General features: G+C 40.4%; 1 protein-coding gene across 29 annotated transcripts in view; it reads left to right on the top strand.

Annotated features, from left to right (window-relative positions):
- LOC138836115 (sorbin and SH3 domain-containing protein 1) overlaps positions 1-23644 on the top strand; it is a 238505-nt gene that overhangs the window by 175943 nt on the left and 38918 nt on the right. For 22 of the 29 annotated variants that reach the window (XM_070034616.1, XM_070034612.1, XM_070034619.1 and 19 more), the window contains 6 exons: positions 713-827; positions 6664-6747; positions 10663-10728; positions 11257-11355; positions 16332-16381; positions 23281-23453. In XM_070034616.1, the coding sequence (XP_069890717.1) occupies positions 713-827; positions 6664-6747; positions 10663-10728; positions 11257-11355; positions 16332-16381; positions 23281-23453 (587 nt within the window). The remainder of the gene's footprint in view (positions 1-712; positions 828-6663; positions 6748-10662; positions 10729-11256; positions 11356-16331; positions 16382-23280; positions 23454-23644) is intronic. The other 7 variants (XM_070034627.1, XM_070034625.1, XM_070034633.1 and 4 more) reach the window with 3 other exon arrangements.

Here is a 23644-nt window from a genome sequence, read left to right as displayed (position 1 = left end):
AGCTTTGTCTCTTGAGCCACAGCTCCACTTACAGCTTTTTACTGGTTAATTGGAGATAAGAGTCTCATAGACATTTCTGCCTGGGCTGTCTTCAAACTGTCTTCAAACATCACCTGATGTGAGACAAAAATATGAGTATGCCATTGTTCTGTCTTCAAGAAGCTAGCAGCATGCATGAAAAACAGAATGCAATTGCAATTCAAGGGGCAATAATACACATACACGAAAAAATTGCAATTTTCCATCTGGGTGCTGGTAGCTCACACCTGTAATCCTAGCTATTTAGGAGTCTGAGACCTGAAGATTGCGGTTCAAAGCCAGCCGGGGCAGGACAGTTCATGAGACTCTTATCTCCAATTAACTACCAGAAAACTAGAAGTTAAAGATTTTTTGAAGGGCAATCTTTAATTGAACCAGATTTATAGGAGAATATAAGTATGTATGAATCATCTTCTTTCTCTTCTTGTCAACCTCCTAGTGCCTGGTTTTGAGTGCAGAGTACTTCAAGCCCTTTGTGAGGCCAAGTCAGAGATTTAATTGCTTGTTTTGAGAAGCAAGTCAGTACAGCTAAATTGTTCATCTTGACTCTGATTTTTTAATGCTTTGGATATAAAAATTCCTTGATTAGACCCAAGCCAACCAAAGTCAGACTGTATCTGAAGCGGATGCCAATTTTCATGAAAATACCACTAATAGGATTTTCTTTTTACAGAAACGACTGGGAGCCCCCAGATAAGAAAGTGGATACAAGAAAATACCGTGCAGAGCCCAAAAGTATTTATGAATATCAGCCGGGCAAGTCTTCTGTTCTGAACAACGAAAAGATGGTAATTTGCATATTGAAGTTCTTTTTTCTCCATCTGCCCATGTCCTGTAATCTGGATGCATTGTGCAAATGGATTATATTCTTTCTCCCCTTGAGATAGGCTTGCTTTGTTTGCAAGACTATAAAAAAATGAAGGTTTTTTTTCCCTTTACATTTTCACAGGTGTTTATAAAATAAGTCCTAAGAGTCTCCTTTTAAAGAATCCTGCTATTGTGGCTATATTGCTCTTTTGTGCATGGTTTTAACTAATTTTAATTTTTCTACTAACATAGCGATCTTGTTACTGTTACTTGTTTTCTAAGTGTCTAACCATTAATTTATCAGCCTTATCATTGACTGGGATAAAGTTAGAATGTTTTAAAAGTGACTCTTATTGGAATGTACATGAATTTTGTAGACATTGCTAGTATATTATTAAAGGCTATAAATTTTAAAAGGATGTTATGAGGGGGAATGTGTCTTTTAGGTTTTCCTTTTTTGATAAGTACAATGTTGAGGCCTTATTTCATATTCAGTCTGGTTTATGGTTCTCTATATAAATTCAAGCAGTTTTAAGTGTTAAGAAAATGGCCTTGCATGGGTATAACAGACAACTGTGGAAAAGTAGCCCCTTCTATGAAACAGGAAGACTTTTTATAGACTGATTAGTTTCCTATCTGCCAATCACACTTCCTTTCATTCACCCTTCATTAGGAAAATCTGATTTTGATTTCTGATCTTGGTTAAAGAGATTCTAGAAAGCTCTAGAAGCATAGGAGCCCTTGGGCTCTGACAACAGGGTGGGATGGTGGTGTTGGGGATTGGTTTTTATTCACTGCTGTTAACACACCAAGTGTGGAGCATGTCTCTTCAAGGCGTCAATTTTCCCTCCCCCTTTTTCTTCTCTAGATGTGTTAAAAGAATAATCGATTTGACTTTTACTAAAGTAAAATGTGACTATCTTTAAAATCCCAGAGGGATAAGTAATTTTAATTAGGATAAAAGGTCAACAGTTCACAGAAATGCTTTTAGAGTTGTCATTCTTTGGTATTCGCTGTGCACCACAGTTATTTTAAGCAGAAAGCTCAGAGATGAGCAGAGGATCTGGCCTTGGGCTCTCATGTCATTCTCTTCCTATTAGAAGGTATCTCCTATATAATATACGTGCATAGGAACCTTACTCCCAGGGGTTCCAGGGAAGAAAACTGTGTTCTTCAGATACATTTCTAATACTTAAATAATAAGCCTGGGTCCTCTATCACATGTTAATACATTGAAATGATCTCAGGGATTCTGTAAGCTTTTTGGATGCTTTTGTTTTGGTGATGTAACCATTTATAGGGTGCCATGGTTCTTACTGAAGGCTCACCTTTTTTATTTGTTTGTTTCTTAATTTTGCCTTTTATTTCTTTCCTTGGTCATAGTAATTTAACCACCATTCAGAACTAGGGAAAAAAACAACCTAATTCTGTTTTCCTCAATGATATCATAATAGTCTGAGTCTCTTCCATGCATTAGTTCTTGGGATCATTGTCATTGTTTTAACAATCCTGGGAAGTGACACACTGTTCATGGATTCTTCTGTAGGGAATAGGGTATATCACACCATCAGCAGAGTGCTGGAACTCTGCACAAGAACTCCTCTGTTCTGTTCCAGTCCTGAGGCCCATCCCTAATGGATCTGCCCAAAGACAGATCAGGGAGGAACCATTCTCCTAGTTGCTAATTCAGTGCCTTTCGCCCAACTTAGCTCTTTTTTTCTAAAGAGGAAGTTTTACTTTTAGAGAGGAATTTCAGTTGGATCTCCCATCTTTTAACAGTCTGCCCTTCACAGTGGTTCAATTGGTCCTTTATGTTAGATTTTTTTCTGACTATTTTTGTACCATGAACAGAAAAGTTAGGATATAAATTTCAGTATGTGACATTTGTCTTTTGGCAAGTGTCTGGTTTGGTGGATACTGGTTAGTTGTCTCTAGTTATTCAGTATCTAGTTGCCAGGCTTAGGGCACTCCTGTACTTAAATTTAAAAAAAAAACTTAGGGGACTGGGAAGGTGGCTCAGTGGTAGAGTGCTTGCCTTGCATGCATGAAGCCCTGGGTTCGATTCCTTAGCACCACATAAGCAAAGAGAAAAAAGCTGGAAGTGGTGCTGTGGCTCAAGTGGTAGAGCGCTAGCCTTGAGCTGAAGAGCTGAGGGACAGTGCCCAGGCCCAGAGTTCAGGCCCCACGACCAGACCCAAAAAAAAAAAAAAAAAAAAAAAAACTTAGTTGTTAACTCGGTAGTTATACCAACTAGCAACAGATGTAGAATTGGCGCTTGCTTTCAGATTTACTCTATCTCATTTTGGGAAAACACTTTTATTTTTGAGGTGCTCATGTCTGCTTAATTCTGGCAGTTTAGGTGATAGAAATAAGCAGATAGGCACAGCTATTCATTACTACCAGGAAGGGGGTGGGTAGAGACCATATAGACGCCCACCCAGGCTTCAAACACACACACATCCCCAATGAGGCACTAGTGGCTTTCTTCTGTAATTCTACATACTCAAGAGGCTGAGATCTGAGGATTGTTTGAAACCTGCCCAAGCAGGAAAGTCCATCTCCAGTTAACTACTAAAAAGCAGTAGAGTGCTAGCTTTGACCTAAAAAGCTTGAGAAGAGTGCCCAAGCCCTGAGTTCAAGTTCCAGAACTAGCTTGCATGTGTGCATGCGCACACGCGTGTGCCCACACCCACATATCCACACACAGAAATGGCCTTTTCTGGGCTTTATTCCTTTATGCTTTTCTCTAGCATCAGTTATAGGCCGTGTTCTTATTGAACAAAAATATAAAACAAGATAATTTACCTACCTTAGTTTCCTCCCAATTTTGAGTTTCTTTTCTGGCATATCAAACTAGTGACCAGTCCTGCTTTGGTTTGATATTGACTAAAAATTCAGCATAATATAATATAGTATGCAGAGCGCTGGATCAGGAATTGGAAGATCTGAATCCTGGGTTTTAGTTCTGACTCTGCCATATATCTTAGGCAAATTATTTTAATTTCCTGAGCCTCAGTGTTTTCATGTATAAATAGAAATATCACTTGTTCTGCCAACCCCACTTAAGTACCACAGGAGGTGATCAAGGGTTATATACCATGGTAAGAAAACTATTGACATCATGAAGCACTTACAAATCAATATATCCCATTCAGGTGATTTATTTCATTGAAATTTGAAGCTGCTCTCTGGCTTCATTTGAGTAAGAAAAGTGCCTTTGATAAGTTGGCATTTTTCTGGCAAGTCACCGGAATGTTCCAAGGACTTTATCAAGCTTAGGGAAGAACAGCCCACAGCAGCCAAGAACTGAGCCTGGTAGTATGGAATTTTCCAAGAGTGCTGGAACAAGTTTCCTCTGCATCCACAAGGATGTTTGCTGTTGGTTTGTTCCCTTTTTGGTTGTACAGCTGAGTTATACCTGGCAAACTCAAATGCAGTTGGAGGGCAGCTTTACCTCTGGGAAACTCAAAGGACTGAGACTTTGGACCTGAGGTTCTGACCCAGCTTGTTTGACACACCTCCTGATTTTGTTCTTGGCACAGCGTTAACCTCCTTAAACAGTCTGTAAGAAGCATTCAGGAATAAAGTGGGTTAATTTCTTCAGAATTGTAAGTACCAATGCTTTTAGTGCATTTCCTGAAAGAGTTGGTACTTTTTGTTTTGTTTTGTGTTGTTTTGGTGCTAGTACTGAGGAATTTTGATAATTAATTGGAGATAAGAGTCTCTAATTTGTCTGCCTAGTCTGGCTTTGAACCATGATCCTCAGTTCTCAGCCTCCTGAGTTGTTAGGATTACAGGCATGAGTCACCAGTGCCCAGTTTATTTATGGTGGTTTGGTTTGTTTGCTTTTTGGTTGATTTTTTTTTTTAGGCCTATCCTGTTCCCAAGTAGCAGTTTATAAATAGTCCTTATGCCGGATGCCAGTGGCTCATTCCTGTAATCCTACCTTCTCAGGAGGCTGAGATCTGAGGATCACAGTGTGAATCCAGCCCTGGTGGAAAAGTCCCCATGAGACTCTTATCTCCAATTAACGGAAGTGGCACTGTGGCTCAAGTGGTAGAATGTTAGCCTTGAACACAAAGAAAAAAAGTAGTCCTTATAAAAATAATAAATGTGAAATAGGTTTCATGAAATGCCATCATTTTAGCATTTAGAATGTCCTGGTGTGTAGATGCTCACTGCCAAGTGGTTGGGTTCAGATAGGTGTTGTGCCTCATTTCACTGAGTAAATACAGAATCCACTGACTGTACAGCGGGTAAAGCTTGAAGTCCTAAGGCCCTCTAGAAACCAGAGGTTTTTCTGCATGCAAGAGGAGAGACCTGATTGTTCAGTATATGTTTCCCTCTGATTTCAACCCCTAGTTTAACTTTGTGAAAGACAGGGACTCTGCCGTGTATCCATATCTTGTTTTACCTATGAAACTGAAAGGAATGAAACAGAGTCTTCTAAGGGTATTAGAAGAATGGCCTGGGAAAAGTCACAAGACTGTTTGCAACCTTTTCTACAGGCTGCAAAAGTACTAAGTAATTTGTTAAGAAAAGTACCTCTAAGAAGAACCATTCGATGATGTAGGAGCATGGAAGACCTGTGCATTGGACTTAGCAATATTCTTTCTCACTTGCTCATTCCAGATTTTAGCCTGAAGTTAGTATGTGATGTTTTCAATCTCAGTAGTTCATTTACTATTTCAGAGTGCCATAGGGAAAAAAATCACCCTAGCTCTTTTTTTGTGATTCTCACAAATTTAAAAAAAATGTTTACAAATCAAAAACACTTTTGTCTGATATGAACATATCTCTAATTCATTAAAAAGAAAACTTCATTTGCTTCCCAGGTACTCATTCTTCAACTAATTGTTTCCAGAAATACATGTTATCCCCCAAAGTAATAAAGTACCAGACCTTTATACAGATTTGATTAAATATTAAATCCTATGGAAACAAATTATCAGTCTACATGTGATACTCTTTGAATGTAAAGTGAGAAATCTAATGTTGGAACATAACCCAAAAGTTTTCTTTCCCATGTTCTGTTATCTGTCTTGTCCAGCTTTTTTCTCACTTAATTTTTCCCAACTCTTTAACATTTACTTGTTAGAACACAAAATATATTCTGTCTGTACTCATCCCCTACCAGGTGCTTGTGTAAAATGTTTTTCACTGTGTCTTCTGTGTTTACTTATATCACCTTTCACTTAACTGTGTATGGGTCATGGTATCTCACCTATTCATGTGCCATTAAAGATGCAGTATTAACCAATTGGCTTTTATAAGGTGTCAATATTTGTGTTTATTTTGAAAACCTGAAGGCAGCCTTGCAAATAAGTACTAAAACTGTCTTATCCCATAAAAACTGTGTGCTCTATTCAACTGGTATAGATGTGAAATGTTTGGTGTGCTCACCAGTTTATCTGCTCCTAACTAATACTTCTTTGCAAGAAGAAATAGGACTTTCTTTTCTCCAGTACTGAAAATCATTAAAGAATACTGCTGTGCCAATATTCAGCTTTGTTGTAAAGTGCAGCAGTGTGGTGCAGAGATTTGTACCTCCAGTCCATCTGCCTCTGCCATTCAGAGAATGAGCCACTCAACTACTCCTTACCTCAGTTTCCTGTGTTTATAAACATATCCTCTCCCTCCTGTTCTAGCTTCCTGTTTTTGCTGATGTCAGTAAAAATGGACAATTGCTGCTGTTCAACTCAGCTGCTATATGCATATACCTGGATACCACTGCATCTCTACTGGCCTGTTCCTTTGTAATCTTTGCATAATGTTATCCTTCTCTTTCTTCCATTTCCCTGTCACCAACCCCTATAGAGTCGGGATATAAGCCCAGAAGAGATAGATTTAAAGAATGAACCTTGGTATAAGTTCTTTTCGGAATTGGAGTTTGGGAAACCGGTAAGTTTGATAGCCTCGGTGGTTCTACGCCTTTTAAAATAATGCTGTTGATGCATTGTTGCTGCTAAATTAGAATCAGATCTATGTGCAGGGAACTCAGTTGTGTTGGTTGGCAATAGTGGGCTTGTCTCATATCCTTACCACCTGGAAGCTTTTCTTTCTTTATATCACCAAGATAGTGATCAGTGGAGGTATAGCTTACCACAATCCCTAAGAACACAATGAAGTCACTGCTTACCCTAGGACCACCCTCCACTGATACCAAATAACACATGCCTTATGGACAGCATTATTGCAGCCATTGGTTCACTACCTTGACTCAAGTCTTTGTGCTTGCTGAACACAGGCAGGAAAATACATTATACACAGAGAAGATGAGCTTTGCCACTGCTTCAGATAGCACTTTTTTTTTTTCCACAGTATATATATGAAATAAGTGCCAGAACAGGATCTTTGCATGGAGATATGGCTCACAGATGATACCCCCTTACAAATAGCTTTTATGGAATGATTTGTATGAGTTAGACTAACATTTTCCAAGTTGGGATAGAGACTAGGAATTCTAGCAAATTTAGTGTTTCACCTAATGTTCAGTAGCTTTACCATGACATCACTGAGTTGGCTTTGGTATAATTGATCCAGTCATGGTACTTTAAGGTTGAATTTGTTAGCCCTGCCTCTCAAAAAGTATCAAATAGAAAGGAAAACTGAGTTCTTCCTGTTACTCAAGATGACTGGTTTAAACTCTAGTTACTTTAAACAGCAACTTTAAAGTAGCCTTAATTATTATAAATGCAAAAAAGTTACTGTGGAGGAGTTAAGCATAGAAAAATAAAACATTAGGGCTGGGAAGATGGCTCAGTGGTAGAGCGCTTGCCTTGCATGCATGAGGCCCTGGGTTCGATTCCTCAACACCACATAAGCAAAAAGAAAAAAGCCGGAAGTGGCGCTGTGGCTCAAGTGGTAGAGCGCTAGCCTTGAGCTGAAAAGCTGAGGAACAGCGCCCAAGCCCAGAGTTCAGGCCCCACGACCGGACCCCCCAAAAAAAAAAAAGAAAATGAAAAAGAAAACATTAGACATTTGTATGAAACTCTAAGCATTGAATCCAGCTTTTGGATTACTGAGGCTTGAGATGACAGTTTTATTTTGCTTGTGTTTCTTTATGATGAAGACATAGTGCTCTGGAATTGCTCATTTGATTTAGGGATGCTGAGGTGAAAGTTCAGATGTCTTCTAAGTTAGGAGAGCCTGACTTGCAAGATCCTGCCTTTTAGGAACACCAATTTGTCTGTTCTGGGACACATCTCCCGTGGGCAGCTGGGCTGATCCTGGTGAAGAGTGCCACCTAGTGTACAGTAAGAGAGGAACATCTAACCCAAACTGCCCTTCTTCCCTTCCCCTACCCAGTGCTTTGGTGCACACATTTCTTCTCATTTTCTACTCTTTCTCTATTGTTCACCATTTAGACATCAATTCTACTTCAACCTATTTTAACTATATGCAAATACTGAATAGTAACCTAATCTTTTTCCTTTTCTTATTTTCCTTAAAACCTACTAAGTATTGCACAAATAAAGCTTCTTTTAATGTATATAATTCTGTCCCCTTCTTCCCCGACCTCAAAAAAACACCATGTGTGCTATATGTAGCAACAACACCATACTTTTATCAAGGATAATTCTAGCTACTAGCTTTTAATTGTATTCAATAAAGATTCCATATTGTTTATTTTTTAAATCCCTTTCAGGATCCATACATATCTAGCCATCTCCTCATCTGCTAAGTAACTGAACTAACCAGTCTTATCTGAAATATTAACTTTTAGGGGGAAAAGCTATGTTCTTTTTCTCCTCACTAATGAAATGGTTTTTGTTGGTGGTAATCAAGAGTATTTTAGTCCCTGCATACAACAAATAAGCCATGAGAATAAGTTGGTAAGTTAACACTGTTGCTACCTGAAGCTGTGGTCAAAGGACAATAACTCTTAAATAAATACTGAAACATAGTCCATTTGTAAAATAGAGTCTTCAAATAGTCTTGTTCCCCTATGTGGAGGTCTTACTGTAAAAGTTAATACTTTGGAAGACTTGCCAAAATAACATAATCAGTGGAACAGCATTGAGATTAACAGTTAGTTCTTCATGGTTTGAGGTATATTCATGATAAGCTCATTCTCTAGTTGAACCAACAGTTTGGGAAGAAAGGTGAAAGGAAGAAATGTTTTAACTCTCTTCCTGCTCCCACCATTGTGAACCATAAGAGTAAGAAACCCACTTCCAGGGTGGTATAAAGATTAAAAAGAGGGTGTTAACTATGGAAATTAGTTTGGAAAATTTTTCTTTTAAGGTGAAAATTAAACTTGTACTTCATCATACAGATCATCATTTCTGTGTTGCTTACACTAAATGTCCTGGAATGAAGCCTACCAGAACTTGTATACTAGACTCTCTTCAAACCTCTTAACACCGCCTAAATGGAACTGATTTTTTTAGGCAATAAGTTTTTATAGAATAGAAAATAATCCAAGACTTAAGGGACTATTTGGAGGATGATATTTAAAATCAATCTTATTTGTAAATGCTTTTTTCTGGCAGTGTTTTAGGATAAAGAAGTGGGAAGGGGGTAATATATGTGACCTCAGAAAGTCTACATTCCCCAGACAAATTATCTAAGTATTTTTAGTGCTATAGATGAATACTAATGGCTGGTATCATTTTACAAAATGCAGAATATACTAACACAGGGCTACCATTATTGTTTCTATCAACAGTGAACATGCTGTGGAATTAAATTAGTACCTTAGTGGCAGCTTTTTCTTCTCTTTTTTCCCTTCTGCTTTTTAAAATAGAAAGTGACATGATTTCCATCTATAAACTCAAGGCAAAATTTCTCAGTAATGCTTCCATAGAGTTAGTTGCCAAGAATTATGTATACCCTTCTGTACATCACCTTTATAATATCAGTTAAAAATATTTAAAAATAACAAAGAATTACATACAACATTTTTGAGCTTTGAATGATTTCCCATTTCTCATCTTCCCAGAGTTCATAGTATAGGTGATTTCGAGGGTATGGAGGCAGAACCAGAAGGCCCACCCAGTAGAAAAGCAGTTGCATTGTTAGACACGCATTATAACTTCTAAGTGTCCTGTGCTTGCTAACTCTCCAACAATCACTTGGTACACTTTTCATCTCAGTTCTAATTGTAATTGTGAAGGGGCAAAAGAGAGAAAAGAAAAATCACCTTCCATTCTACTGCTCATATTCTAAGTTGCAACTGGTCTCTATGGAAGATGGAAGTTATATTTCTACAACTAGCAACATCATCAAGATCCATTTAAACCCTAAAAAGAGAGTTCAAAACAGCTGGTGTGAAATTGTCTGGTGCACTATTTAACACCCATTTTGTACACAGATTTCATGGCTACAGACCACAGAAAACATGTTTAGTTCAGTTTACCCTCTATTAACCAAATTGCTAGCATTCGTTAGCATACAATGAATTTTTTGTTTTACAAGGGAAAAGGCTATTTCAAAAAGAAAATGTAGATTCTCCAGTGTCAGTCTTAGTTTGAAAGGGACAATGAGGAATTGAAAGTTGGTCATTTTGTTGAAATTTGTGTTAATATTTTCTTTTCTTTTTTTTCTTAAGGTTTCAGTATTTATAATCCAATGATGATTTGCTCTTGAAACATAAAAGTAGAACCCACTTCCCTGTTAGTGGTGCCAGGTCTCCCCCAACTCCAGAGCAGCACACTTTTGTGTGTCCTGGGCTGAATGCCCAGCCTTTTGCTTTGAGTTCCTGTCTGTGTTGGCACAGCTCTCCCAGTGTACCCCTCTTTGTTTGAACCAGCCTTGTGTTTGTCTTTATGTCTTTATGCTCATTTCTTCATTTCCTCCTCTGCTTCCCGTCAGCCTCCCAAAAAGATATGGGATTATACTCCTGGAGACTGCTCTATCCTTCCTAGAGAGGATAGAAAGGTAATTCCGCTGTGCTCCTCCGTGACTGTGTGTGTGCTCTCTAGCTTTGGTTGGTGTGAATGTGGTGTGGATTTGTTTTCTTAAATCATTATTTTTAATGTAGTAACTTTTTTCTTTTTGGTGATAAAATGATTTAATAAAGTAGCTAAGACATATACTAATGTGTAGAGGTTTTCAAGTATTGACTTATTCTTCTGACACAAGAATATTTGTCGCAGTTCCAACAAGGGAACAAGTAGGCCTTTCCTTAAAGGTAGGTGTTCATGGTATTGGTAGTTTTCGTTAGCAAGTAGGATAGACTTTTGCAGCTCTGATGCTCAGGACTTCTACTGTACGTGTCTAATGTTACATTCTCTGCTTTCACGTCTTTAACTAATTTCTAGTGAGCTCTTGTGATTGGGTCATGGCATAGTAGCCTTGTTGAAGTATGGCACGAAAAACAATTCATTTTTCAAACTTAACCTTCCATCCTTTCTCCTTTTCCTCTAAACTAAAAATTTCTTTCTCATCTTTTCTTTCTTGAACCAGACTAATCTAGAAAAAGATCTCAACCTGTGCCAAACAGAGTTAGAGGCAGATTTAGAAAAAATGGAGACGATTAATTCTCCCAGTGCCAGCCCACCACAGGTACTTCTTCCCATCTTCCTCATGCTATCCGTTCCTTTTCAAGCTTGGTTTGATTTGCTTCTCTGGTTTTGCTGTAGTTGAGGTGACAGATGGCCGTGCTGGTTCTTTTCCAGCTGCATGGCTTTCTGACTCCTGTTTTAGACCCTCTTCAGCCCCACAGTTAGTGTTTGTTTGGATTCCTTTTGAGCTTGGTATCTTCCTCATAGAGGAAATGTTCCAAATGTTTGTGGAAATGCTGGTGATTTAAACTCCTCCCTAGTCTACCAGAGCCGTATTATACTTTATTATTAATTGGAGGATGACCCTTTGCCTCTGAATACTTTCTCTGAATTTTCATGAGCTTCATTTTTTTTTAAAAAAGACAATTCCGGGGGCTGGGGGTTTAGCCCAGCGGAAGGGCGCCTGCCTGGCGCGCGCAAGGCCCTGGGTTCGGTCCTCAGCCCTGGGGGAAAAAAAGACAATTCCCTTATCTATTTTTGTAGTTCTGGGAGATACCAACCTCAGAGGTTATTTTTTAAAACAACAGCAGTGATGGGGAGGGGGGCTGCTTCTATGTAGGGCGCTGTCAGAAGAATGGTATTTGTAATGATAAAGGTCAGAAGGTTCTCAGTGAAAAGGAGCATTCGAAGTCAGGTAGTCTGGACATAAGCAAGTGTTTGAAACTGACTCTGCACTGATAATTTTATGGGGATCCTTGTCAAAAATATACCTTACTAAAAAATAGGATGGGCTGGGAATGTGGCTTAGTAGTAGAATGCTTGCCTAGCATGCATGAAGCTCTGGGTTTGATTCCTCACTACTAACACAGAAAAAGCTGGAAGTGGTACTGTGGCTCAAGTATAGAGAGCTAGCCTTGAGCAAAGGAATCTCAGGGACAGTGCCCAGGCCCTGAGTTCAAGCCCCAGGACTGGCAAAATAACTAACTAACTAAATAAATAACTAATTAACTAACTAAATAAATAAAAATAGGAGGCAGTAGGGAGAAAGTCAGTTGAAAGGCTAAATTAAATATTTTCAGAAGTATGCCTAGGGCTACCTGACAAAACTAGGAGGAAAGATAGCTTTAAGGGAAAAAAAATGAAAAAAAGGAATAAAAACAGTACTGCTGAGGCCAAGAAGGTCCACAAATGATGGTAAGGAAAGTGGAAATTGCTAATGGATCTGTGAGATGTAAGCATAATTAAGACAAAAGGTCAGACCACTAGCACAAGTGACTGGAGTAGAAAGTCATGTATGTTCCAGAGACTCAAACCAGGGAAGGTCTGGAGAAATAAGGGTTCTGGGAGGAGAGAGACAGAAGCCAGTGAGCCATGGCCAGTCGCTGCAATTCTAGGACTCAGAAAGCCTGAAATTCATTGTAGGATGATGGAGTAGGAGGCCAGTTGTTAGACGCCAGGCTCTCCTTCAGAACTTGAAGGAGGCACCCGAGGTAAGTTGCCATGTATACAATCAAGGCAGGAAGGTGATTAAAGACATGGGAAGATGGGGTCATGGCATTGAGTTTCTAGCTAAGTAGACAAGAACCCGGTGTAGCCTCTGTGGGATTGTAGGGCTGAAGTCAAAGTGGGTACAGCTCATTCTGGAATAAGAACTAATGTGGCTGAGATGCTGGATGGGAGGGTTGTCATAACAGTTTGGCCAAAATGAATCAGAAGTTACTTTTAAAGCAGTCCAGAAATAACAAGAGACCTTCTGCAACTAGTGTGGGAGGCAACTAGAATTAACAGCTACCTTCCTGAGAGCAGAGCCTGCTTCTAAGGTGCAGAACCCTGCCCAGGGCATGGTGGGCAAAATAGGTCTCTGATGCATCGAGTTCTCTTCACAATGGTTCAGTTGACTGACATCCTTAGTCCTAAGTGTGTATGGGCCAGGCATCAGAGGACCTGGACCCGCACTGAAAAGATTTCATCTTTAGGAACTGACAAGTCAGTCATACTCATAAGTAAAGTCCTCCAACAGTAGATTAGGTAGTGCTCACTCAGCGCTAAATAAATGTTGGGACAGGATATTTGAGATGAGAATACTGAAAGACAGTCTTGGAAAAGAGAGTTCATTCTGGATTATAGAGGCTCAGAAAAAATGGCTATCAAGATGATAGTTTTGCCCTAATACCAGTGATATATCACTGGTAAAGATGTGGTTTAGAATTGTATCATTGCCTAGAGTCTCCAGTCAAAGTGTTACTGCAAAAGCCAGCCTGTAGGGGTGAGGGCCTGTACCACCATGAAGGTGAAGGGCAGATATGAGATCACCAAGTGAACTGCAGTGGGACATTTGAACTAGTTGGTATGAATAATAATGAATTAGGGGAAGGGATGGAGACAACTAGGATTTGGGCCAGGCAGCTAAAAGAATAAGAGCATCCATATGTCACATAAAGATGGGAAGAAAATAAGCACAGAGGTAAGATGAGAGCTGGTTTCAGATAATTGACTTTGAAGTGTTGGTTGGGTATCATATAGGGCATATCCCCAGCTGTGAGAGCTGTATGAAGAGGCAAGGGCTTGAGAAGTTAATTAGAGTCACCTGATTGAAGCACTGGGAGTAGATGAAAGATGATGGGAGTAGATGAAAGATGGAAGGAGGTCATATTGAGAGAAAGGAGGAAGACAGGTTTGGTGGTCCATGCCTATAATCCCAGTACCTGGGAGGTTGAGGCAGGAGAATAGTGAGTTCAGGCCTGCCAAAGCTATATTTTGAGACTTTGCCTTAAACCAAAGGGATGTAGCTTAATACTAAAGAGCTTGCCTACCATGCACGAAGCCATGTATTTGATCCTCAGCAACTCTCTCTCTCTCTCTCTCTCTCTCTCTCTCTCTCTCTCTCTCTCTCTCTCTCTCTCTCTCTCTCTCTCTCTCTCTCTGACAAGACAAGAGAGGGAACTGACACTTTTCCATTGGGATGAGTCACAGGAAGAACAGTACAGAGAAATGGAAGAAGTGATTGTTGGAGCAAAAGAGAAAGATTAGTGCTCCAGAGAAGTAAAAAAAGATGGACTCACAGGAAAGGTCTAAGAAGTTTTTAAAGATGTTGGAGGTTGCTAGACAAATAGTTGATGTGTTAGAATATATGGCAAAGAACCAGGGAAACCTGTGGGCATGTGCACACTGATTGAAAACATGTGATTCTGGAAGAAAGAAGGAAGGGAAGGAAGAGAGGGAAGAAAGAGATGCACGGGTATAATTTGGGTATATGGCAGCAGAAGTAAGGGCAAGAAGATGTACAAATCTGAGTCTCAGTATAGAAAAGTTCGTTTAGAGCTGGATGCTGGGGGCTCATTCCTGTAATCCTAGCAACTCAGACTGAGATCTGAAGACTGAGGTTCGAAGCCAGTGGGACTCTTATCTCTAGTCAACTACCAAAGAAAAAGAAGTGGAGCTGTGCTTCAGTGGTAGAGGGCTAGCCTTTGGGGAGTGGAGGTGAGGAGGGGAAGGTCAGAACAGTGCACAGACCCTGAGATCAAACCTTAGGACCAGCATTAAAAAATGAAAAGAGCTCACTTAGTGCTTAGTCATACAGGCTAAAATATTTGCTTCGGCTAGGTGCCAGGAGGCTGAGATCTTGAAGATTGCGATTTGAAACAGGAAAACCTGTGAGACTCTTATCACTAATTACAGAAAAAGCCAGAAGTGGAGCTGTGGCTCAAGTGGTAGAGTGCTAGCCTTGAGCAAAAAGTTGCTCAGGGACAGTGTCCAGGCCCAGAGTTCAAGCTCCAGGACTGGGGAAAAAAAATAATTAAATAAATAAATAAAAATTTGCTATGAAAACATTTTAGAAGGAAGTTCCTGGAGGATTTCACAAAATCTTTCAAGGGTAGAGACCAGGACAAGGTCTTCAAAGGTAGAATGGTACAGGTGCCAAGAAGTAGGAGACTCAAGGAGAGAGGGTGGGCAAGCAACACCACTGTAGCCACAAAGTCTGGAGGAAGTCATAGTGGCCCTCTTTGGAGAGTAATGGTGATTGGAGAGGGGAGGGGAAAGTAGAGTCCTTGTCCTGGGACAGAGTGCTGTTATAGATGGAAGAAGTCAAACCTAACAGGTTGAAGGTGGGTGTCTTGGCAGGCAGAGATCTAGGTGGGTTAGCCTTATGAATATTTCCTCTCCTTCCCTGCCATCTCCTATTCCCTCATTTACATCTTTTTTTTTCCTTTTTCCCCCCTTTTGACCCTAAATGTCTCTTCTGTAGATAGCTTGGTTACCATAAAAATGGTCATTTTTACAGATAGGATCTTTTATAGGAAATTTTTACATTAATATATTCAACCCAAATAAATCCTTAACAATTTTCTCTCCAAGACAATGAAAGAAAGCCTGAACTGCATAATTATATTTCCTTTTCTCTACATGTAGCTTTTGGTAGCTTGCTTCCTTTTGTGTAGTGGCCCAGTATTATATAAAGCATCCCCCATTCATGCTGACATGGGTCATTAGTGGGTTTTGTGAAATACTGTTTCTCCCCATTTCCGGACTTGTAAATCTTCAAGCCTAATGAATAGATTGTCTAAACACTGTACTTTTGTACATTCTGTGTCTAAAGTGTTACGTGACTCTCTGGGTGTGGCATTTGGGATGCACGGAGGGAATTTGCAGTGGACTGGGAAGGAGGACGAAGGGTTGGGAAATGCTGGTGAAGGGCATGCTGTGCATGTTAGTCTGGTGGTGGGCCTATTGGAGCTGCAACTGAAGATAAAGATGAGACTGGAAGCCATCTCCTATCCCTCCCAGAGAGCAGCTGCTGTAGCTACTGGGAGGCAAAAGATCAAGGTATGAGAGACAGACACCACTATTCTCAAATCCTCTTCCCAAAGATGAGCACAGCCCTTCGCCAGCACCAAAGCCTTTTCATCCAGGCCCTCGTTTCCCAGAGGCCCTTATCAAAATGAGGGAAGGGCAGTAGCTTCTCTCTTTCTCATGACTTGAAACCTCTGAGTCAAAACAAATCACTACAGTGTTTTATCTTCTGTTTGACTTTTACAGAGCTCAACAGTCAGCCCCTTGGCAGACATTTCCTCAGAGCCTCCTGGATAGTAAGTAGTCACGTGCTTTGTTTATATGGTCAGTGTATGAAATGTTCGAACTGCCACCAGAAATGCTTGTGTTTCTCTCATATCTATCCACTGTGTGCATTCATTTATATGTGCGGAATGATGTGTATTTTGGTAAGAAGTAGCAACCTAATTATACTCTTCAAATTATTTTTCTTTTGTTCTTTCCTCTTCCAAATTAATTTTTGAGATGATTGGTATTACCCTTGGTAAGGTTTTTCCCCCCATGATGATTTCTTTACCTTTGATATGAGGTTATTTGTCTCCATTTAGAATCAGAGTTCTCCTAAGTGGATTATCAGGGAGAAGAGAAGGAATGAGGCAGGGATAGGCTAAACTAGGTATAAAAGATAGAGACAGTGGGTCTGGGTCCTCAGGCTAGATCTGACATGGGAGTGTAGAATCAAGAAGAGGATAGCTTATTTGTTCTCACACGTGGATTTGTTACCCTGTTATCAGCTCTTAGGAGGCTGCCTGGTGTATACTGTCTCCATTCACTGCTTCATGGGGTAACCACTGTGAGTTCAAACCACTGTGAGTTCTTTCCCAGATTACCTTTCTCAGCACTTTGCCATCTAGCCATGATCCCATGAATGTTATACTTAACTTACTATGGCCCTACCAGGAGAATAGTAGATCCAAAGTAAGTAGCAAATATTTTCGTTTGTTAAGTACTGACTGAGTTTTCTATATCCAGCCTCAGTTTAGTACCTTTTCTTGCCTCCTACTTTTGCTGCTAAATACTTGACTTGAGGGTAGCTTGAATCTAGTTCAAGCCCAGCTCAGGTAAAATATTGACGAGAACCTATCTCAACAGAAAAGTGGGCAGAATGGTACTTACCTATTGTCCCAGCTATAATGGGAAACATAAATAGGAGGATTACAGCCCGGCTGGCCCAGAAAGTAAGAAAGTAAGATCCTGTCTCAAAAATAAGCAGAACCAAAGCAAGAGAGAAAAGTGACACTGGCATCTTTCTGGACAGATAAGGATGACATGTTGGAGGAAATACTGGGAAAATTTGATCTAACTCAAAGAATGAATAGACAGGAATTACCAACTTTGTGACAACTTTACAACTTGGTGACAGCTAGAGAATTGATATTTTAAACCTGCTTCCACACGAAAGTGATCATTAGCGATATTAAATTAAGAATAGACAGGAAGAAATTAACCCATACTCTCGATATCCAGGCCTTTCCCTCAAAAAAGTATTTATTTAGTGACTGTCACTGTGTGCCTCTAATTATTTTGTTTTGTTTCACTAGCATCATCAGATCTGTAAATTGGTTGCAGGAGCTACTTACCGGCTTTGTTTACTATTTACTTCTTTGTTTACTATTTCAACACAAATTAACATGGATACTTTCTTTGCTTGACCAAAAGAGCTTTCCTCTATTTGGCCAGCAGGTGGCACTCAAAGATATGTTGCTCTTACGGAGGTGGGGCTGTTCAGCAGAGAGTACTTTCTGAACAAAATATAAATACTAACCTAAAGAACTATGTGAAACACTGGAGATTTCTGTGTGCTGTAAATGCGTATCGGAAACATGTGTGCACGCACGTAGGCATTTTCTTTTACAATCATTTATTCTACCAGTAATTGTTGAACAACCATGCTGGGCATCAGCATGCAAAGTTGAACAAAATAAACTGCCTGTCTGCATTGATTTCAGGGTATAGCACAGGAAACAGACTTGTAAATAACAACTGGGATCCAGTATGATAAATGTAATGATAGACTCAAGATGGAGTGAGCACTTTTTTTTGTGGAAGAGAAGGAAAGTCAAGGAAAGTATTATATAGTTGATGATAAAACATGAATAATTTTATAATTATAAAATATTACTGCTATAAAAAATCAAATTTTCCTTCAGCACAAAACCCTTTTAAAAGGTTGTCTAGATTCTGTACTCCAAAGCCACAGTTAACAAGTTAAATTTCTGTTTTCTGAGATCACCAGATGTTTTTGAAAATGCATGTACAAGCTCCATAAGGGCAAGTATGTTCCCTGCTAGGCTCCTCCACCTAGGAAAGTGATTGACACATAGTGGGGGCTCAGAAGACATTGTTGAGTAAATGAGCAGTGGATTAGCATGATGATACCTTTCTGAGATGATGTCTGTCTAGTATTGCCCAGCCATGATTGGAAAGGGTCAGGACTAGAGACTGGCCTGCTGGTGTGCTTTTTGCAGGGTTGTAGATGTGCCATATTGGAGGGATAACCAGGAAGGTAGAGAAAGCAAAGAGTTAATGTATCTTAAACAGGAAGCAGGATCTGGTGTCTGGGCTTGAGCCCAGAAGAAAGAGAAAGGACTAATTCCCTGGGCTTTCTGGCTTGGGGGATGAGGAGTGACAGAACTGGTTTACTTTGGGACATGTTAGGTTTAAGATACCTGGAGAACATCCAGGTGCCTTTCTCAATGAGCTGGCGCTCAGGGCCCTCTCCTCTTCTCTGATCTACTTAGATCTAGCAAGTGCTTTTGCCACTCTGGTCCTCAGTTACCCCCTCTTAACAATGGAAGAAACTGTGCCTCCACCATTAGGAGAACTGGTGGAGATGATACGTTTTAAGAAAACATTGTTCCAGAGCTCCTAGATATTTTATTTTAAATCTGAGAACCTCTATTGCAGAATGTCACACATCTGGAGAAAGCATTGTTTTGTCAGCCTTTGGTATCAGAAAGAAAACAATTGGTTGTAGTAATTCTATTCTGAGAGGTTTCCTGAATGCTGGTTTGTCAGTCTGTGGGAAGCAGGAAGAAATGGTGGAATACAGCCAGAGCAGGGCTGGCTGGTAAGGTAGAGAAGTGTGAGTCAGGCAGCAACTTGTAGCTGAGAGTCATTAGAGAATGAAGTGAAGAGGAACTTGAGAAGATGGCTGGACGTTCTGGCTGAACTGCCTTAGTTCAGAGGACCACAGAGCAGCAGGATGGAAGCTGGCATAGACCACACCCCTGTGATAAGGGAGCGGTTAGTGCTAGTTAGTGGCAGCTGCCCGGAGTGTGTGACCTCCTTGGGGAGGTGGCCATATTGCCCAGAGGCACTTAACTACTTTAAGATGGAGACAGCCTCATATTCCAACAGAGGCTCCTCCTTTTTCCCATTTCCGATTCCTGGGGTCTGTGTCACTTGGCCAAGTATGTTCCTGGCAGGTGTTACTTGGTGGTAGTGCTGTAACGACACTCAAGTATCCTTGAGTCCTGTTGGCTCCTGTAGCATTTAAGCCACTGTCTCCTCTGTCATAGGTAGCAAACTTTCTTCATAAAGCAGTGGCTAAGCCCGGCACCAGTGGCTCACGCCTGTAATCCTAGCTACTCAGGAGGATCTGAGGATCACAGTTTGAAGACAGCCGGGAGAGAAAAATCCATGTGGAACTCTTATCTCCAATTAACTGCCCAAAAACTGGAAGTGGTGCTGTGATTCAAAGTGGTAGAGTGCTAGCCTTGAGCAAAAGAGCTAAGGCCCTGAGTTCAAGCCCCACAACTGACAATAAACAAATAAATAAACAAATAAAAACAAAAAACAGTAGCTGAAAGTGCCATCTACATAGCATTACATGACATGAACTAAGTTCTAACTCTGCCTCTGCTAACATTGCCTCCTGGACAGGCCGCCCAGTCGCTTAGTGCTTCATTTTCTCATCTGAAAAGTGACAGAAGTAGGATTGTGTGTGGATTCAAGAGTGGATGATTATCAGGCACTTAGCATAATACCTCCCACTTGGAATGTCTCACTGGGTGGCAGCTAGATTTATTGCTGTCATTATCTGTACAGAGGAATGGCTAGTGTGGTAGTATGTACACAATTCCCCTTGCTGGTGAATGGTTGGGACAGATGACTAGATGTGTATAAGGTAAGTACGTCTAGGTATAACCTGTAGAACCAAGGGTTATAAGTGGTCACTCTTGTCATTCTTTAAGCTTTCTTGTGTTTGATAATCTAGCAAAATACTGGGGTGAAGGAATTCCATCAAGCTGTGGAACCCCAAAGCTGACAGATCCATATGATCCTAGTAAATGGAATGAAGCAGGATTGAAACAGACCTAGCAGAAATCTGTGTCCTTTTGTGAAAACAAGACTGTTCCCTTCTCTGAGAAGAGTGTGTAGATGCATATGTCTGCCAGTCAGTGTCAGCGCCTCAGTGGCGAGGCACAGAACCAGGGGGATTAGAGAAGGGAGAGGCTTGGTGACTGAATACTTTCAAAAAGAATTTGTAGTAACTTGAAAAACACCTAGATTCTAACAAGATAAAACATAAATGAAGGCTATAAATGGGCAACAGCTTCTGTGCCTAGTAGATGCCATAATATAAGAAGTGAGTGTAAAGTTTAGCTGAAAAGTTGAGTATGTTTCTTTGTGGATATGTTGTTGGGGGATTTAATGTTTTGAGTTCTAAGTGTATTTTAGATATGAAACCCTTGTCTGTTGTATGGCTAGTGTGAAGATCTTCTCCTAATCCATGGGCTTTCTATTGATCTTGCTAGCTATATCCTTTGCCATGCAGAAGCTTTGCAGTTTCACGTAATCCCATTTGTTCAACTTTTCTTTGACTTGTTGCGTTTCTGGGTCTTTATTAAGAAATTGGCCTGTGCCAAGAAGTCCTAGACCCATTGTAACAATGAGTTATACAAGACACGATGTTCAAAATGAACTTTTACAACTTGGCGGGGATGGGGAGGGGGAGTTGGGGAGGTGGGAAGGTATGGTGGGGAAAACAAACAAGGGGGTAACAATGCTCGATTGAAAATGTACTCATTATCTTTTTTTCTTTTTTTATTGTGAAAATACTGTACAGAGGGGTTACAATTATATGGGCAAGATAATGAATACATTTCTTATCAAGCATTATTGCCTTATCATTTGTTTCCCCTTCCCATCTCCCACCCCCACAACGCCCCCACCCCACCAAAGTTGCAAAGTTCATTTTTCGACATAACGACTTGTACATCTCATTGTTGCAATGGGTCCACCTGTATCACTATTTAAATGATTTGTTTTTTCCCCTTCCCCTCCACAAATTATACCAACATCGAATACAGTGAAAGCAGAGGTTATACTGTGGGCGAGGGACATACAAAGCAACAAAGAAATCATAAATATGTTAGAAACGATCACAAGAAAGAAAAAAACATTTGAATACTTATCTTGGGGTTCATTTCACCTAACATCAACTTATCTGACCTTTTCTGCTTGTCTCAGATATATACTAGTTATTGCAAATATGGGAAACCATGGGACCTATGTTTCTTTAGGCCTGGCTTACTTCACTTAATATAATTTTTCCAAGTCTTTCCATTTCCTAACAATGTATTCATTATCTTACTCATGTAACTGTAATGCCTCTGTACAGTATCTTTACAATAAAAAATATAAAATATATATATATAACATCTGGAATTTTTTTAAAAAAAGGTTGAGTATGGTGTCAGGTACCTGAAGTCTCGGTTACTGGAGAGGCTAAGACAGGAAGATATCTCTCTCCCTTTTTTTTTTTTTTTTTTTTTTTTTTGGTCGGTCATGGGGCTTGAACTCTGAGCCTTGGCGCTGTCTCTCAGCTCTTCAGCTCAAGGTGAACACTCTACCCACTTGAGCCACAGCACCACTTCTGTTTTTCTGAGTAATTTATTGGAGATAAGAGTCTTAGGGAGTTTCCTACCCAGTCTGGCTTTGAACTGCAATCCTCAGATCTCAGCCTCCTGAGTAGCTAGAATTACAGGTGTGAGCCTCTGACACCCAACTAGGAAGATCTCTTGAAGCCAGGAGTTTAGATTCAGCCTAGGCAACATATCAGGACCAGCTTGGCTGTGATAATAAAAGTAATAAGTAAAAGAGCACATAGTGTCCCCAGGTTCCAATCTTACTTGGTTTGTGGTTTTCTAGGACACCCGAGATAGCTGGACCTCTCCTTTTTCATTGCTGATTTTGATGCTCCATCAGCCAAACCTCTAGAAAAAGTAACCTAGGAAATGGGCTTTAAGTGGCTGACACTGGCTGACCATATATATTGGAGCCATGTGTTCTCTCGTTGTGCACATTCTTCTTCCTCCCTGCCCTACTCCTTTCCCAGGCTGTGGAGCTTGAACTCTGAGCTTGGGTGCTGTCCCCAAGCTCTTCAGCTCAAGGCAAGCACTCTACCACTTGAGCCACAGCTCTACTTCTGGCTTTTTCTGTTTATGTGGTACTTAGGAATAGAACATAGGGCTTAATGCATGCTAAGCAAGCACTCTACCACCGAGCCATATTCCCAGCCCTTATGCACATTCTTAATTGTACCATTATGTATATAGCCTTTGGACCTCTGGTCTTCCCCCTCCCCATTTTTCTTCCAACACCTTTACTAGGAGTATTGTACAGAGTTACACTAAGTGTGTGTGTGTGTGTGTGTGTGTGTGTGTGTGTGTGTGTGTGTGTATTTTCTTAAGGCTAGCTCTCTACCACTTGAGCCACAGCTCCACTTCCAGCTTTTTGGTGGTTAGAGATAAGAATTTCATGGATGAAATTTCCTGCATGAACTGGCTTCTAACTGTGATCCTGAGATCTCAGCCTCCTAAGTTGCTAGGGTTACAGGTGTGAGCCACCAGTACCCAGCTTAGAGTTATTCTTTTAAAGCACAAATATAATCATCTCAACTAGAGAATTTTACTGTTTGAATAAGATTCCTGAGTATCCAAGCCCCCATGGGCCTGCCTTTTGTCCACAGAAATTATGTTTAAGAATAAAGAATTAGGATGTTCTTTACAAAGGATAGAGGTTGAATAGGACATTAGAAAATGTTCTTTGCCTCATATGATAACATCAAGTGTTTTTGGACAATGTTAAAAATACTAATGATTTATCTTTTCCCCCCCTTTTCTCGCTTATAATATGACCTCCTTCATAGTGTATATTCTTCCAACTTCCACGCAGTGAAGAGGGAATCAGATGGGGCTCCTGGGGATCTCGCTAGCTTGGAGAATGAGAGGCAGATTTATAAAAGTGTCTTGGAAGGTGGCGACATCCCTCTTCAGGGCCTGAGTGGGCTCAAGAGACCCTCCAGCTCAGCTTTGACTAAAGGTAATTTATGGGATGCAGTGGCAGGCCTCTGTCTTCCTTACCTATTACCTGGGTGTTGACAGCAGGTCTACCTCCAGTAACTGGGACCTGCTATGGATATGCAGATACATGACCAGGATCCCCATTTTCATGTCGGCCATTTTTCTTTCTAGCATTAATGGTTTCCTTCTCTCTGAACCCCAACCTTGCTC

Source organism: Dipodomys merriami, unplaced genomic scaffold (genome assembly GCF_024711535.1).
Source record: "Dipodomys merriami isolate MVZ:Mamm:240054 unplaced genomic scaffold, mDipMer1.0.p SCAF_249, whole genome shotgun sequence".
Lineage (NCBI taxonomy): Eukaryota > Metazoa > Chordata > Mammalia > Rodentia > Heteromyidae > Dipodomys > Dipodomys merriami.
Note: the sequence above shows the minus strand (reverse complement) of the source record. Positions and strands in the feature narration are given on the sequence as shown.